Raw genomic sequence first — 15,391 nt, 5'->3', positions numbered from 1 at the left:
TAGCCAAAGATATGGTCACCTGGGTGAAAAAGTCTTAAAAGGTGCACTTTTTGGCCAGGAGGCCTAAATATTAGCTCCATGCATGAAGTGACTAAACTAGGTAAAGAGTGGCCACCCCAGAAGTCTCCCCCACGCTGAGCTCTGAATGTGTGTGTGTGGTGGGGGGTGCTCCGAGAGGTCCTTAAGGTGACCTGGAGCCCACGTTCTGCATGTGATCTGCTGGTCCACTTGACCTTCATCCTCAAATCAGTTTTATGTTTTAGGAAACAAATTCAAGGTGAGGCAGTCCCAAGAAGGGAGAGATAATTGATGAGGAGAAGTAGAGGTTACCCTGCCCTCTCCCTACTGGACAGGAAGTTTCTGGGAGAGGCACCTTCCAGCCATGCTAGGACAACAGCTGATCGGAAGTTGGTACAGGGAGACCAGTCTCGTTTCGCTTTTCACCTTAGCATGATATGTTACATTTAACCATCAGAGGCATCTGAGACCTCTAAAAGTCTTGTGTATCCTCCTCAATTCACCATAGAGCAGAGAGGCATCCTTAAAACAAAAAAAAACCCTTAAAATAGCAAGCCTCCAAAATACACACACACATACACACACACACACACAAGTTTCAAAAACCTCTACTAGTTAAAAAAGATGTTAACTTAAATGGGGAAAAAATGGATAATAGTAACCATTTGATGTCAGAATTTAGCTCAGAGCCCTAAAAATTCCTTTTTGTTTAATTATAATTTCATTAGAAAACTGAAGAAAATTGCATTGGAATGCGGTACAGGCTTAAGAGCATCTCTTCTTTAACCAGCCCTAAAGGCTACAACATTGGGTTAGAAAATGTCTATAAGAAGGATATTGAAGCATGGTAAAAAAAATACACCCAGATGGCATTTTAACTTTAAAGGTAATACAATGTGTTTGACAAAAACACATTCAATATAATTCTATATAAATTCGATTCATGAAAGTCCGGCAACATGGAGTTCATTAGAACTGTGCTGTGCAATTAGAAATACAGAAAACCTCTTTGGGGACTTCCTTGGTGTTCCAGTGATTAGAGTCCACCTTCCTATGCAGGGGACGTGGGTTCGATGCCTGCTGAGGGATCACGGAACTAAGATCCCACATGCCGTGGGGCAACTAAGCCTGCACACCTCAGGTAAGACCCAACACAGCCAGATAAATAAATAAACATTTATTCTTAAAAAGATATGCAGGATTTTTAAAAATAAATAAATATACCCCAAAAGCTCCTCTCAAGAAATCTCTTTTGGGCACAAACAAAGATTAATTAATTAAATGAGTATTTCAACTCAATAAACAGAATAAATTGACCCTATGTAGAAACATCTGGGTCTATCTGCTAATCTTTACCTATGTCTCTGAGGATTATTTCCCCAGAATCTATTGAACCCCCTCAAGTCTGACATAAGCTTTTAAAACATGTCATAAATGATATCTGAAGATCTTACCCAGGCAAATCAAGAAAATAGAGGCATGGTATAAAAGAAATCTGCATCTGAGTTATTTTCAATCACTAAAAAGCTATCTGGCAAAAGCCAATTGGCTTATATTGATTTTGAAAATCATTCTCTGTATTAAAATATTCTAAATACAAATCAGTGTTCTTTGCTCAATATTTATTGTTTCACTTGCCTTGAAATAACATGAGTTGAAGTCCTTACATATATATCATTTCCTTTGCAAGATGAGCTCACTGATGCATAAAATGAAAAAGAAGACTGTGTATATGCGTGTGTGTGTAGGAAGGATGGAGAAGGAAGATTCTCCATTTTTTTCCTCCATTTTTAATGTCTATGTGAAACCATTACTTAATTTGACCCACTACTAGATATAAAAAGCCAAGGCCTTTTTGGATAAATACTTATATGTATATGGGACTTTGTAACAAACTTAAATACTCATTTATGCCTTTATATAATGGAATACCGGGAGAAGGCAATGACACCCCACTCCAGTATTGTTGCCTGAAAAATCCCCTGGACGGAGGAGCCTGGTAGGCTGCAGTCCATGGGGTCGCACAGAGTCGGACACAATTGAAGCAACTTAGTAGTAGTAGTAGTATAATGGGATACCAGACAGACAGCAACAACAAAAAGATTTCCCACTCTTTGATTAATATGACCTGAAATTAAACTTTACGGTAAGTGGAAAGCACAATAAATATTATTTTTAAAAATCTGTGCATAGTTTCATCCTCTACAGGTGGCAAAAACCATTAATTTTTATTTTCAATTTCAATACAACTTCTAATGATGGATTTGAGTTCAAAGAAATCATGACTAATAAGTGTAAAACTCTCAAAATATATCACAAAACACAGAAATTGGACACTTTTCAGGTGACACAGGTCTCTTCTTTTCTCCTTTTTCTTTTTCCCCTCAAAAATTGTTTTAAGCAAGAAAAGAAAATAATGTCCAGGGAATTCCTTGATGGTCCAGTGGTTAGGATTCAGCTTTTTCACTGATAGGACCCTGGATTCAATCCCTGGTTGGGGAACTAAGATCCTGTAAGCTGAGAGGCAAGCCTAAAAAATAAAAAAGAATTAAAAATAAAAAGGAGGGGACACGACCTTTTCACGGAATTCTTACAACTGAACCAAGCCAAGACTTTTCAAGAAAAGGAAAAAAATCCACGAATGATATGGGGGAGAAATCTGAAAACTAAATTTCAGGGGATCAAATCTGGAACAGGCAATAAAAATAAAACTAAAACAACCCTGGGCAAAAATTAAGGCATGAACGTGTAATAGGTAATGTAGTCCAGCGATTCAAGAAATAGGAATGCCAACAGGAAAATCCCCAGGAAGATTTTTTTAAAAATACAGTTAAATCTATGGAATAAATAACGTGGAATCGTTGGTGATCTGGGGCTTCCCAGGTGGCGCTAGTGGTAAAGAATCTGCCTGCAGGAGGGCATGGCAACCCACTCCAGTATTTTTGCCTGGAGAATCCCATGGACAGAGGAGCCTGGTAGATTGCAGTCCACAGGGTCGCAAAGAGTCGGACACATCTGAAGCGACTTAGCACATATGCATAGATGATTTTATTCATGCACACATTGCTGATTTTATTCAGGAGCTTCCCCTACCATTCTGTGCCTTAGTAATCTTTTGAATTAGAAGCAATACTTCAGATCATTCCAAAAGTTTGTGCCCCAGGTTATGGGAAATGTTAACTCAGAATCTATACTCTGAAATTGATGAGTTTTTCCATTCTTTGGAAAAACTTTAAAATTTTTCAATTCCCAAGGATCTCACATGGGGGAAAAAATGCAAAGAACACTTGCAGTTCTATCAAGAAATCTCTGAGGGAAGCCAATCATAATAGAAGTTATTAGAAATGATTAGCTCCCTAGGATATGACCAGTCCCTGGAGCTTCCTTTGCAGCCTATTTGCAGGGAGGGCCAGCATTACAAACTAGGGTTTCCAGAGATGAAACAAAGAAAGCAAATGTTTCCTAAGTTTCCACTGTAGTAGAAGCTATAATAAGAGATGTGGTCTGTGTAGCTTCTGTCGATGTGATTTTTCAAAGATGATTAGATATAAAGCAGTAGGCCATGCAGGAAGAAGAAATAAGCAATTCTCAGGACAACAAACTTCAACGATTAGGCAAGAGGCAGCCCATTCAGATTAGAACAGAACTAACACGGACATTGGCCTTTTGAGCTCACCTGTGCCATGAACCGGGCATATGACAGCCAATGAGATCTGTCTGGCTTTCTGTATTTTAACTTCCAAAAGAACTTTGATGAGTATAGGTACACAATGAAAGGAAAATTACTCTTTAAGTATCACCTAACTGCTTCCAGAAAGTTATTTATCTTTAAGGAGTGCCAAGGCAGGGTAGATACACGAGGGCTCTGGAGTCAGGGACTCAGTTTCATAATTTAAAAAAAAAAAAAAAAAAACCCACTAAAAAGTAACAGTGCCAGGAAACTTAGCTCAGCACTAAACTCAGCAAAGAGTACCCATGTGACATGTTGGTTGTTCTGAATCTGATAATTGCATCAAGCAATATTGACTCAAGCTCACGATTTTGTAAAAATAGTTAACAAATAAATATTTGAATTTAGAAAAAGTCCTCTTAGCTGAGTACTTACTAGAAAAAAAGTACATGAACAGTGCAGTTAAACTTTACACAGGCCTGTGGTGTTTTGAACTCAATGGAGACAAATTAAACCACACTCATTGGTTCTGCAGAGAGAAAAGGCTTCAGTTAAGACTATATCCATACCAAATTTGTTTTTAATTATTCTGGTGAAATAGTTACATTTTCGGGTAAAAGCCTGGTGAGTTTAGAGAAAGCATTCTGAACACGGACTAGAATTAGAAGTGCCCAAATTTGCATTCTGAAGCTCTGTTACTGTGGCAAGAAATCAAAGTTCTTTTTAGACTAGTTTTAAATTTGTACAATGCCTAGATCACAGCTAGACATGTATGGTGAATCAAATTCTTAAACACACCAAATCAAAGGTAAAATATCACAAAACAACAGAGTAGTACTATCCCAAAACATAACCAATATTGAACTTGGGTGGTAAATACTAATGCAGACCTAGTAAAAAGCCCCCTGGGACAGTGCTCCCTTACAAAGTAGGCAGGACGTCACATTAAGGCTGACATAAGTAACATTAAAAAAATAATGACCAGCCCAAACAAAGGCATTCCAATTAAAAGAGATAAAACTTTCTTTATTGAAATCCAATCCCACATGCCATGGGGCAACTAAGCCTGTGTGCCACAACTAAGATCTGATGCAACCAAATTAAAAAAAAAAAAAAATTAAGAACGTGGCCTCGGCCAAGACAGGTCCTGCTCATGCCCTAGGCTTCTAGGAAATAATCTATGTGATTCCTAAGGGGCATGTATTGCCTGGGGTGGGGCCAGCCGCAGCTAACAGTCTGAGGTGGGGACTGGCAAGCCAGGAAGACCACCACGTGATGGAAGGTGGGGCCTTTGGATCAAGTGGTATCAGTCCACTTGGGAGACTGGATCCAACCATGTAGTCAATCAATCAAGTCTACGCAATGAGCCCCAGTATAAACTTTGGACACCAAACTCGAGTGAGCTTCCTGGGCTAGCAAAACTCTGTGTATACCGTCTCAGATCAATAACTGGAAGTTAATTAATATCTCTGCAAATGGCACGATTTCTTTTTCTCATGGCTGAGCAATATTCCATGGTATATATGTGTCACATCTTCTTTACCCATTCCTCTGTTGATGGATATTTAGGTTGCTTCCGTGTCTTGGCTATTGCAAATAGTGCTGCAATAAGCATTGGGGTGCATGTATCTTTCAGAATTACGGTTTTCTCCAGGTATATGCCCACAAGTGGGATTGCTGGGTCATATGGTAGTTCTATTTTTAGTCTGTCATACAGAGTGAAGTCAGAAAGAGAAATATCGCATATTAATTCATATATGTGGAATCTAGAAAAATGGTACAGATGAACTCATTTGCAAAGCAAAAATAGAGACACAGATGTAGAGAATAAACATATGGACACCAAGGCAGGGAAGGAAGGTGGGACGAATTGGAAGATTGGGACTGGTGTATATATACTAAAGTGAAGTGAAGTGAAGTGAAGTCGCTTAGTCGTGTCTGACTCTTTGCGACACCATGGACTGTAGCCTACCAGGCTCCTCTGTCCGTGGGATTTTCCAGGCAATAGTACTGGAGTGGATTGCCATTTCCTTCTCCAGGGGATCTTCCCGACCCAGGGATCGAACCCGGGTCTCCCACATTGTAGACAGACGCTTTACCGTCTGAGCCACAAGGGAAGTCCCGTATATATACTACTATGTATAAAACAGGTAACCAATCAGAACCTACTACATAGTTCAGGGAACTCTACTCTGTCCTCTGTAGTGACCTAAATGGGAAGGAAATCCAAAAAAAGGGGATACATGTATATATACAGCTGATTCACTTTGTTGTACAGCAGAAACTGACACAAAATCATAAAGCAACTATACACGAATAAAATCTGTTTTAAAATAACTGGAGGTTAAAATAACCACAGGTGGATAACCAGAGGGCACACAGTCTTAGCTCCACCAGAGAGAAGGCCATGGAGGATCAGCCCCTGTGTCTCTTCCTCTGGCTGATTTTAGTCTGTATCCTTTCCCAGCAATAAACCATAACTGTGAGTATAATAACACTCAGTGAGTTCTGAATCTTGCAAGAAAATTCTCAAACTTGAGGCTGGTTCTGGGGACCCCCTGAACTTGGAGTTGATGTCAAAAGTGAGGGCAGTCTTTGCAGGTTGGCTTATCTTTCACAGATTGGCTAACTCCAGGAGGTGGATTAAGTCAAACAGATCATTAAAACTGATTTTTCTTGTTTCCACTTACTTTTTAAAATGTGGCTACCAGAAAATTTTAAATTAGATCCATGGCTCACCTTTGTAGGTTGCACTGAACTTCTAGTACTGGTATCAAGAGAGTGCCTATGGGGACTTCCCTGGTGATGCAGTGGTTAAGTGGTGTGAGGACACTTCCAATGCAGGGGGCACGGGTTCAGTTCCTGACCAGGGAACTAAGATCCCACATGCCACATGGCAGAGGCAAAAAAAATTTTTTTAATAAAATTAGATTTTTTTTAATAAAATTAAAATTTTTTAAGAGCATGCATGTGTTTTTATACAAATGAAGCTTGAGAAAATATAAGTTTTAGGCCAGCTTTTATGCTCAAAACTGTATTTATCTACACAGACTCTAATGAAATCACAAAAGTGGTAAGAAGCAAAGGCTGTAAATCTTTCTTTCTAATCTGGGATTATTGGAACTTGATTCTGGTCTGATAATAATTAGAAAGGATTAGCTATATTTATACCTGAGTCAAGCCTGCTCACCAAAATAAAGAAGAAAGAATTAAAAACAAAAGCTGGCAGTTCAATAATGAAGAACAAACCTTAATTATTCAAAAACTGCATCACTGTTCAGAACACAGATCTATAAACAGTCTTTCCACAAAAATCCATCTCAAAGAATTCCAAAGATATGGCTGAACAGTTAACCTTTATATTATTTCTATATAGTTTTTATTTTTAAAAACTAACCAAATAAAGATATTGAGCTAACTTTATCAAAAAATCATTCACCAAAAAAAAAAAAATTCCAAAAAGCTGTATTAAAAAAATAAAAAACAGGTTCACCTTCAAATTTAATAACTAACTCCACCACTTTAAACTATAAAAATAAATTCATCCTTTCTGCTATGAGCTTTTATGATACTGCCTCTGATATCATCATCCAAAACCAAACAAGTTTTGCTGACTTCTCCCATTTTTCTTCAAATGCCTTGTTATTATATTCGGGAAAGTATCTTTCTGAAAACAAAGACTGCTAACCCAGGATTAGAGTGTGACTGACCTCCTGGGTGGCAGGCAAATGGCCAACTTAATCTTGAAATGTAAGATGATCCTTCCAGGAATTCCCTGGTTGTCCGGTGGGTAGGACTCTGCTCTCATTGCACTGCAGTGGCTCAGGGCTCACCGCAGTGGAAGGGGAACTAAGATCCAGCAAGCCCCTCGGCCCAGCCAAAAAAAAATTGACTCTTCATATAGGATACTGCTAGCTATTATCACCAGGACTGCAAAGTCGGCCCCAAATGTAATTGAACTATGCATTTAACACAGCTTTCTCATCATCACGTCTAAAAGTTAATCCCATCTAAGAATAATCATTTCCACACTTCAAGTATCACCTTGACACTGGTGACTCCTACATCTGTTATCTCCAGCTGCACTCCTTTCTGACCACAGCTGGATAGTTACCCCTCAGGTTCCATCTTTGTCTCTAATTCAATGTGTCTGCAACTCAAAGGCTCCATACTCCTCCCTTTCCTCATCTAAACTCCTTGACTCAAGTTCTTCCAACTTATTCACAAAATGTTAACATCCCTGAGCCCTTTTTAATTCTTCCTTACACACTATGATCTTCCTGCCCACAAATGGATCCATAACATGGAGCTTATGTTAAAAAAAAAAAAAAAGCTTTTAGCCAAGGAATATTTGCAGGTAAATGGCATATATGCACAGATAAAATGGAATGGGCACTCTGCTGTGCACCTGAACCTATCACAGCATTGTTCATCATCAATACTCCAATACAAAATAAAAAGTTAAAAAAAAATAATGAAACATAAAACGTTCATCAAATTGTAATGCTACTTAGGGGACTTTTATCAGGGCCACCCAAAGGGGTTTATAGACTAAAAAATTGGAAGCTAACTACAGCAATTAGTTGTTCAGAATAAAAGCTGGGTTGGAAAGTTAAAACAATAAAATGGCATGGTGGTTGTGATTTTTTTAAAATAGTCCAGAAAAAAGAAATGTGTGTGTGTGTGTAGGAGTTGTGAGTACAGAATGAGAGCAGATTGAATAAGGATTGGAGAATGGTAAGTAGACAGTATGTATATAGATTTTTACCCGACTATTCTTGCTACTTTTGTGCATGCTTGGATATTTCTATATTAAAAACTTTTAAAGGAGGATCCGTTCCTGACAAAGTCAACTGGACAAAAATGTATTGAATGGGAGGTGTTAGTTATGCTACCTCTGGGGATAACGGGGTGAACCATATCTGGTTCCTGACCTCAAAGAGCTCACAGCCACATGGAGAGAAAAGTAAAGGAAAGAAGTGTTATAATCGTGAGAGACAAATGCTAAATGTGGCAGATTATTAAAATGGACCACAGATTACCCCCTCCTTGAATCCAACCTTTTTCAAGGCTATCTTGAAAATCATCCTGTAATGAGATGGAGATAACGTCTCCATTCTTGACTTGCTCTGGCCAACAGGACAGGAGCAAACATCACACAGGCAGAAGCGTGCAGCCAGCTCATGCACTGGTGCCTGCGCTCTCCTGCCACTGAACTTAATACAGGGCAATAGAGCACATAGAGAGAGACAGCAAGTGTCCCAGCCAGCCCAGCTGAGGGGCTCCAGCATGTGAGCTAAGCCACGTTGGAGCACCCAGCCTTGCTGAGCCAACCTCAGCCAGAAATGCCCAGACAACACAAAGAACACATGATAAATGTTTGTCTTAAAGCACTATGTTTGATGAGCTTTGTTATGCACCCCACTCCAGTACTCTTGCCTGGGAAATCCCATGGACGGAGGAGCCTGGTAGGCTGCAGTCCATGGGGTCTCGAAGAGTTGGACATGACCGAGCAACTTCACTTTCACTTTTCACTTTCATGCATTGGAGAAGGAAATGGCAACCCACTCCAGTGTTGTTGCCTGGAGAATCCCAGGGACGGGAGCCTGGTAGGCTGCCATTTATGGGGTCACACAGAGTCAGACACGACTGAAGTGACTTAGCAGCAGCAGTTATGTAGCAAAAAATAACTGATACAGCAGTGAACAGATCTCTACCAATTTTGGAGACACATAGATTTTACAGACAAAGGTGACATTCAAATTGAGAAGTTAAGGGAGCCCAGCCTGGCACTCTGTGATGACCTACAGGGGTGGGAGGGTAGGGTGGAAGGGAGGCTCAAGAGGGAAGGGATATATGTATATACACATATAGTTACGACTGGCAGGAACCAATGCTGTATGGCAGGAACCAATACAACATTGTGCCGGGAGCCAGCGTGAGGAACTCTGCCCGTGGCAAAGGTCATGAGGAAGGAGGCCAGCATATGCAAAGGCGGGATGGAGCCTCAGGAGTCCCCCTGGAAATTCTCGAGCATCTACCCCCAAAACCAGAGTCTGCCTACTTTCTGCTTTGTGCTCTCACCTACACCTCTGACTTTACAGGGGGCTGTCCCCCAGTCCCTCTCTCTGAAAAAAGAGTTAACTTACAGCTCCAGTTAATAAAGTTCCTGGGTGTGATAGTGTTTCAACCTACAAACTCCTTTGGGAGTCCTCTAGCCTGCCTGAATAGGTTTTTCCCGCCACATGTGATTGTTCAGAGCCTCCCAACTGTGAGAGGCATGAGATGTTCTAAACTGTCTAAATACAGATTCCTTTGAGCAGTTAAAAGTTTGATTAGAAATTGTATTGGTGAAGGGTTTTTCACTTGTTGGGCCAATGTTTGCTGCTAAGTCTCCATATCCCTTACCTACTGTGTCCCTGGCAGTGTATTGATTGATATAACTGGTGTATAGAAATGTAAGTAGTAGCTTTAATGTTTGTAACCTTGGACCCTTGAGTTAATTCCTTTTCTTGTTATAGCCCACCACACCTTTGCCCTGTAGGAATGCAACTTTATCTAACGCTTTTGGAGGGTGGTGCCTGACTAATCACCTTTAGAGAAAAATGTTTTCTGAAGAAAGGGTCTTAAAATGTTAACAGGCCTCTGGGCCAGAAGATGATGCAAATCACCTAAACTTTTGCATATGATAAGTTTGCAGGAAGAAAGCCTGGCTTACTGCATGACTCTACCCCTTCCCCCATTATCCTCTATGCATAACTTAAGGAATAAAAACTACTTTGGAAAATAAAATGCGGGCCTTGTTCACCGAAGCTTGGTCTCCCCATGTCGTTCTTTCTCTCACCTTCTGGCTGAATTATTCAGCCTCTTTTCTCTACTGAATTTCCTCACTGAGCTATCCTTATTTAGCCACTCTTTATATCCTTAATTAACGTTTAATTAAGCAATTGTTTCCTGATCCTCGCCGACGCCGTCCCCGCTTCGAATTCCCTGGATCCACCGGGACTGGACCCTAGCAACGTTGTAAAGCAATTATTCTCTGATTAAAAAATAAATTTTAAAAAATTGAGAAATTAGAGAAAGGGGGGGAAACTCATGGGGGAGAAATATGCTTCAACAAGGAAAACCCCTCTTTTATGTTTGGCTTAACAGAAGACAGCTGGAGTCTCATATTTGCTACTCTATTCAATCTGTTTCCATATGTTGTTTAGGCTGAGGTATAGAAAGAAAATACTGCTTCTTGCTGATAGGTAGTTGAAATGGTGAGGAGTATTTTAATCTTAGCCCTTCCTGAGCCTTTTCAGATCATTATGGGTTTAATTCTTGGATATGACACCAAACACTTGCTCATTGGAAGAAAAGCTATGATCAACCTAGACAGCATATTAAAAAGCAGAGACATTACTTTGCAGACAAAGGTCTGTTTAGTCAAAGCTGTGGTTTTTCCAGTAGCCATGTATGGATGTGAGAGTTGGACTATAAAGAAAGCTGAATTGATGTTTTTAAACTGTGGTGCTGGAGAAGACTCTTGAGAGTCCCTTGGACTGCAAGGAGATCCAACCAGTCAATCCTAAAGGAAATCAGTCCTGAATATTCATTGGAAGGACTGGTGCTGAAGCTGAAACTCCAATACTCTGGCCACCTGATGCAAAGAACTGACTCATTGGAAAAGACCCTCAAGCTGGGAAAGATTGAAGGTGGGAAGAGAAGGGGACAACAGAGGATGAGATGGTTGGATGGCATCACTGACTCAATGGACATGAGTTTGAGCAAGCTCTGGGAGTTGGTGATGGACAGGGAAGCCTTGTGTGCTGCAGTCCACGGGGTCACAAAGAGTCAGACATGACTAAGCAACTGAACTGATGACACCGAAACTCAACAAATGGTTATTTCTTAAATGTGAGTTGCAAGACGGAACCTGAAATTACATCACATTCTGATATAGTAAAATCCATAGATCTGTCTTGCACTTTGATGGTTCTGTTATCTATGTATCATTCTGTAGTGCCACCTATTAGTCTTTTGAAAAATATTGGTTCACTGAGTGACACAGGTCTTCCTAACGTGGAACCATTTCATTAAACAGCATTCGAAAAAAAAAAAAATCACATTTATTAACATGACCGCTGATCTCATCAGGAAAGGCTGTGCAGGGAAGCAGTCTGCCTCTTGGCAGCTTGTGTGTGTGCTCCCAGTCACCTCCAACTCTTTGCCATCCCATGGTCTATAGCCCTCCAGACTCTTCTGTCCTTGGGATTTTCGACCAAATTCTAATTTTTGCTTGAAAATTCAAATGTTGTCATTGGCAATAAATACTACTCGTTGTGTTTCTGGAAGCAACTCACTCAATTGTCTCATTTTTAAGGAAATGACTAAATGACTGCCAGATACCCAAGTCTGAGGAAACATAATTTGGCTACCAGTCTTTCAGATAAAAAAAGTCCTATGAAGAAGTAACTGGTTCAGTCTACAACCCCAACATCCCACCAGGGCTTTTGCTCAAGATAACCCCATCCTTCACTCAGACCCAGCAGAAACAGCTGATGTATACTTTCCAGGTCAACACACAAAACATTTTAAACATGTATTCAAAGGTTAATATTTGAGAAAATCAATAATTTTTACGCTTCATCGAGGACATCCTTAAGCGAAACTAGCTCTTGTTTTTTAACTACAAGTGGGTGGTGGTGAATAATCCATGGGTACCCCTGCCTTCATGAGGATGAAGGCATCAGCGTTTTCCTCACCAGTGCTCTCCACATGGTGAAAAAGGTTTTTGCCTTTCATCATGCCTCTGATAAAGTCTGAGCATTATGAAGGAAATTGGTTTGACTCTGCAGAGATCCTGAGAGAGTCCCAGGGAAATCCCTTTGAGAACCACTGGTACATCACTGCCATAAGGCTGATGAACAGTCAAACTGATACAGACATGAAACTAGCAGCTAGGAAGCTTGCTGTTTTTCATTCATTACATTGCACTGAAAAATGCCCCCTCGGATTCTCTGCCTGTAGAGTTCAAGGTGAAAAAAAAAAAAAAGACTCTCCCCACTCTGGCTGCAGGGGATCTCAAGTGCACACGGTACTCTGGGCTTTGGTAAAGGACCACCATTCCCACAAAAGACTGTATCTGCCCTTGTTGCATTGTAGCCGTTTCCAAGCATAAGGTTTTATGAGTTGAAATCCTACAGATAAAGAATGCACATAGCCAGCAAAATGCCACCAACAGGAATAATGCTTCCAGGTGACAATGGTGTGAGTGCTGTGGTGTAAGTGTGTAAGTGCCAGCACAATGATTGGCTGGCAAAGCCTAGGGGCCAGCAATCCTGGTAGCCCAGGCACACTGCAGAGGGCCACCACCTGAGAAAACAGCCTCTTGCCTACGATCCACCCAAGGAAAGTGGCATTTCGGCTGGCTTTTTTCTCTAGTTTTGCATACACCGGCTCCACCAGGACTCTACAGAGGATTTAGACTCCCGCCAGTTCCTCTCACCTGTCCCCTAAGTTGTAGTGAATTTAGAAAGTCTATAAGGGCATTAACTCGCAGAGCGACAAAGCCCTCTGCTTGTTAACGCTCTTCAAATAAGAGTCCAGCCTAGGAAACTCCAGGTGCCACCTAAGGGACTACTTGTGCAATCAGATTTTCTCAATGTGTACAAGGATGCTGCAACATTTACAGTGTGATTTGTAAACCATTGCATCTGAGCACACAAAAGGAGAACTGACAAAGAATGAAAAGATCTAGGTATTGGGCTATTTTTGCTATTCAAGAACATCAGAAAAAAAAAAATCAGTGAAGGTTTAAGAGTACCTACACAAATTTAAAAAAACGAAAAAGTCAATATATGAGAAATATAATACACCATGATGGCCACCACGAACAGGCAGTGCCGATAGGAAGGTGGTCAGCTCTTTAATAAAACTGCCTTCCTATTCTCCAACGCTGCAACTTCACCAGCCCTGCCCAAATCAAAACACGAAAGGAACACCTACCCACTGTCTTTGTGCCGTTTCCTTCATTGACTCCGTGAAAGCAACAGCAAACCTAGGAAAGCGAACAAAAAGAATGATAACAATTAGGGCAGAATCTAATCAACATAACTGAAAAACAGCGCTCTGGAACAAATGGTGACAGACAGGTGAGAAGCGGAATTTACAGCGCAATCAATCTCTATTAGTCGTGGTTGTTGGCTATTAGGTCTCATCTCCACTCACATCCAAAAAAAGAAGTTGTGTAGGCAGGAAATAAACAAATGAAGCTCAAAGCTTCCTATCTTTCTTGTTCCTTTATGGAAGGAGAGAGAAGCAGAGATAACGACAGAAAGCAAGATGGATGAGAGAAGCAAGGAACTTCTTAATATTCAGGGGCAGGATACGTGGCTCACAAGCTTCGCTAAAGGAAGACTAGGCTGAAGTGCTCAAGATTTATTGAATGTTTGTGGACAAAGAATGTGAATGTCCCCACTCATTAAGAATTGCGTGTTTCCAGAAGCGGGACTGGGTACCCATGGAATGAACCAGGTATGGAGCCAGAAAGTAAGAGAGTTCAAAATATAGAGAGGGCTTATCAAAAGGATGCAGAAGTCAACTCAAAATATCTCCGATGGTCATGGCTGGGGTGATTTGGGCACCAAAAAAAGTAATAGGAACTAGAGAGTCACATATTGAGTTGGCCCAAAATTCATTTTGTAAGAGTGAATTAAGCCAGAAAGGAAAACACCAATACAGTATATTAACACACATATATGGAATTTAGAAAGATGGTAACGATAACCCTATATGCGAGACAGCAAGAGACACAGATGTATAGAACAGTCTTTTGGACTCTGTGGGAGAGGGCAAGGGTGGGATGATTTGGGAGAATGGCACTGAAGCATATATATTATCATATGTGAAATGGATCGCCAGTCCAGGTTCGATGCATGAGACAGGGTACTCCGGGCTGGTGCACTGGGATGACCCAGAGGAATGGGATGAGGAGGGAGGTGGGAGGGGGGTTCAGGATGGGGAACATATGTACACCCGTGGCGGATTCATGTCAATGTATGGCAAAACCACTACAATATTGTAAAGTAATTAGCCTCCAATTAAAATAAATAAATTTATATATTTTTTAAATTTATTCTGTAAGATGGCACCAAAAAACCCAAACGAACTTTTTGGCCAACCCAATAAAATAAAAATAAATAGCCATGAGTCCATGTTGATATAACTATATAAATAATTGAACAAGTAACTAGGGTCAAACAGACAACTCTTCTTGTAGTAGAATTCCAATTAACCAATGTAGGAGTGGTAGAAATAGAAAATCATCATTACACAAACAGTGCAGCAAAGAATGTTGGAGCAAAGACCCATTAATAGGGAATTCCCTGGCAGTTGAGTGGTTACAACTTGGTGCTTCTGTGGTCAGGATACGATCCCTGGTTGGAAAACTAAAGTTCTGCAAGCTGCACACACAGCATAGTCAACAAAAAAAGCATTATTATGTGATTCTTATGTGATTCTTTTTTATGTGATTCTTCCCCTGTGGCGTGACCCAGAAAGGGGAGCTTGTATTCCCTTGTCTGTGTCTTCTCCAAGCCTTCCCTTCTCCCCTCCCACTTTTACAACCAGCAACCAATCCCAGACACAGCCAATCGTATGCTCCTTACTTAAGGGAGAAATATGGAATCCTTCCCTTTGTGTATGTTAAACATGAGCGAC

The 15,391-nt window shown here is 40.6% G+C and overlaps 1 protein-coding gene across 4 annotated transcripts in view; it reads right to left on the bottom strand.

Annotated features, from left to right (window-relative positions):
- Positions 1-15,391, bottom strand: part of GLT1D1 (glycosyltransferase 1 domain containing 1) — a 115,646-nt gene that overhangs the window by 66,770 nt on the left and 33,485 nt on the right. For 3 of the 4 annotated variants that reach the window (XM_027567047.1, XM_027567048.1, XM_027567045.1), the window contains exons 4-5: positions 13,679-13,730; positions 3,695-3,754 (exon numbers count right to left, since the gene is read on the bottom strand). In XM_027567047.1, coding sequence (XP_027422848.1) covers positions 3,695-3,754; positions 13,679-13,730 — 112 coding nt within the window. The remainder of the gene's footprint in view (positions 1-3,694; positions 3,755-13,678; positions 13,731-15,391) is intronic. The other variant, XM_027567046.1, reaches the window with a different exon arrangement.

Source organism: Bos indicus x Bos taurus, chromosome 17 (genome assembly GCF_003369695.1).
Source record: "Bos indicus x Bos taurus breed Angus x Brahman F1 hybrid chromosome 17, Bos_hybrid_MaternalHap_v2.0, whole genome shotgun sequence".
NCBI lineage: Eukaryota > Metazoa > Chordata > Mammalia > Artiodactyla > Bovidae > Bos > Bos indicus x Bos taurus.
Note: the sequence above shows the minus strand (reverse complement) of the source record. Positions and strands in the feature narration are given on the sequence as shown.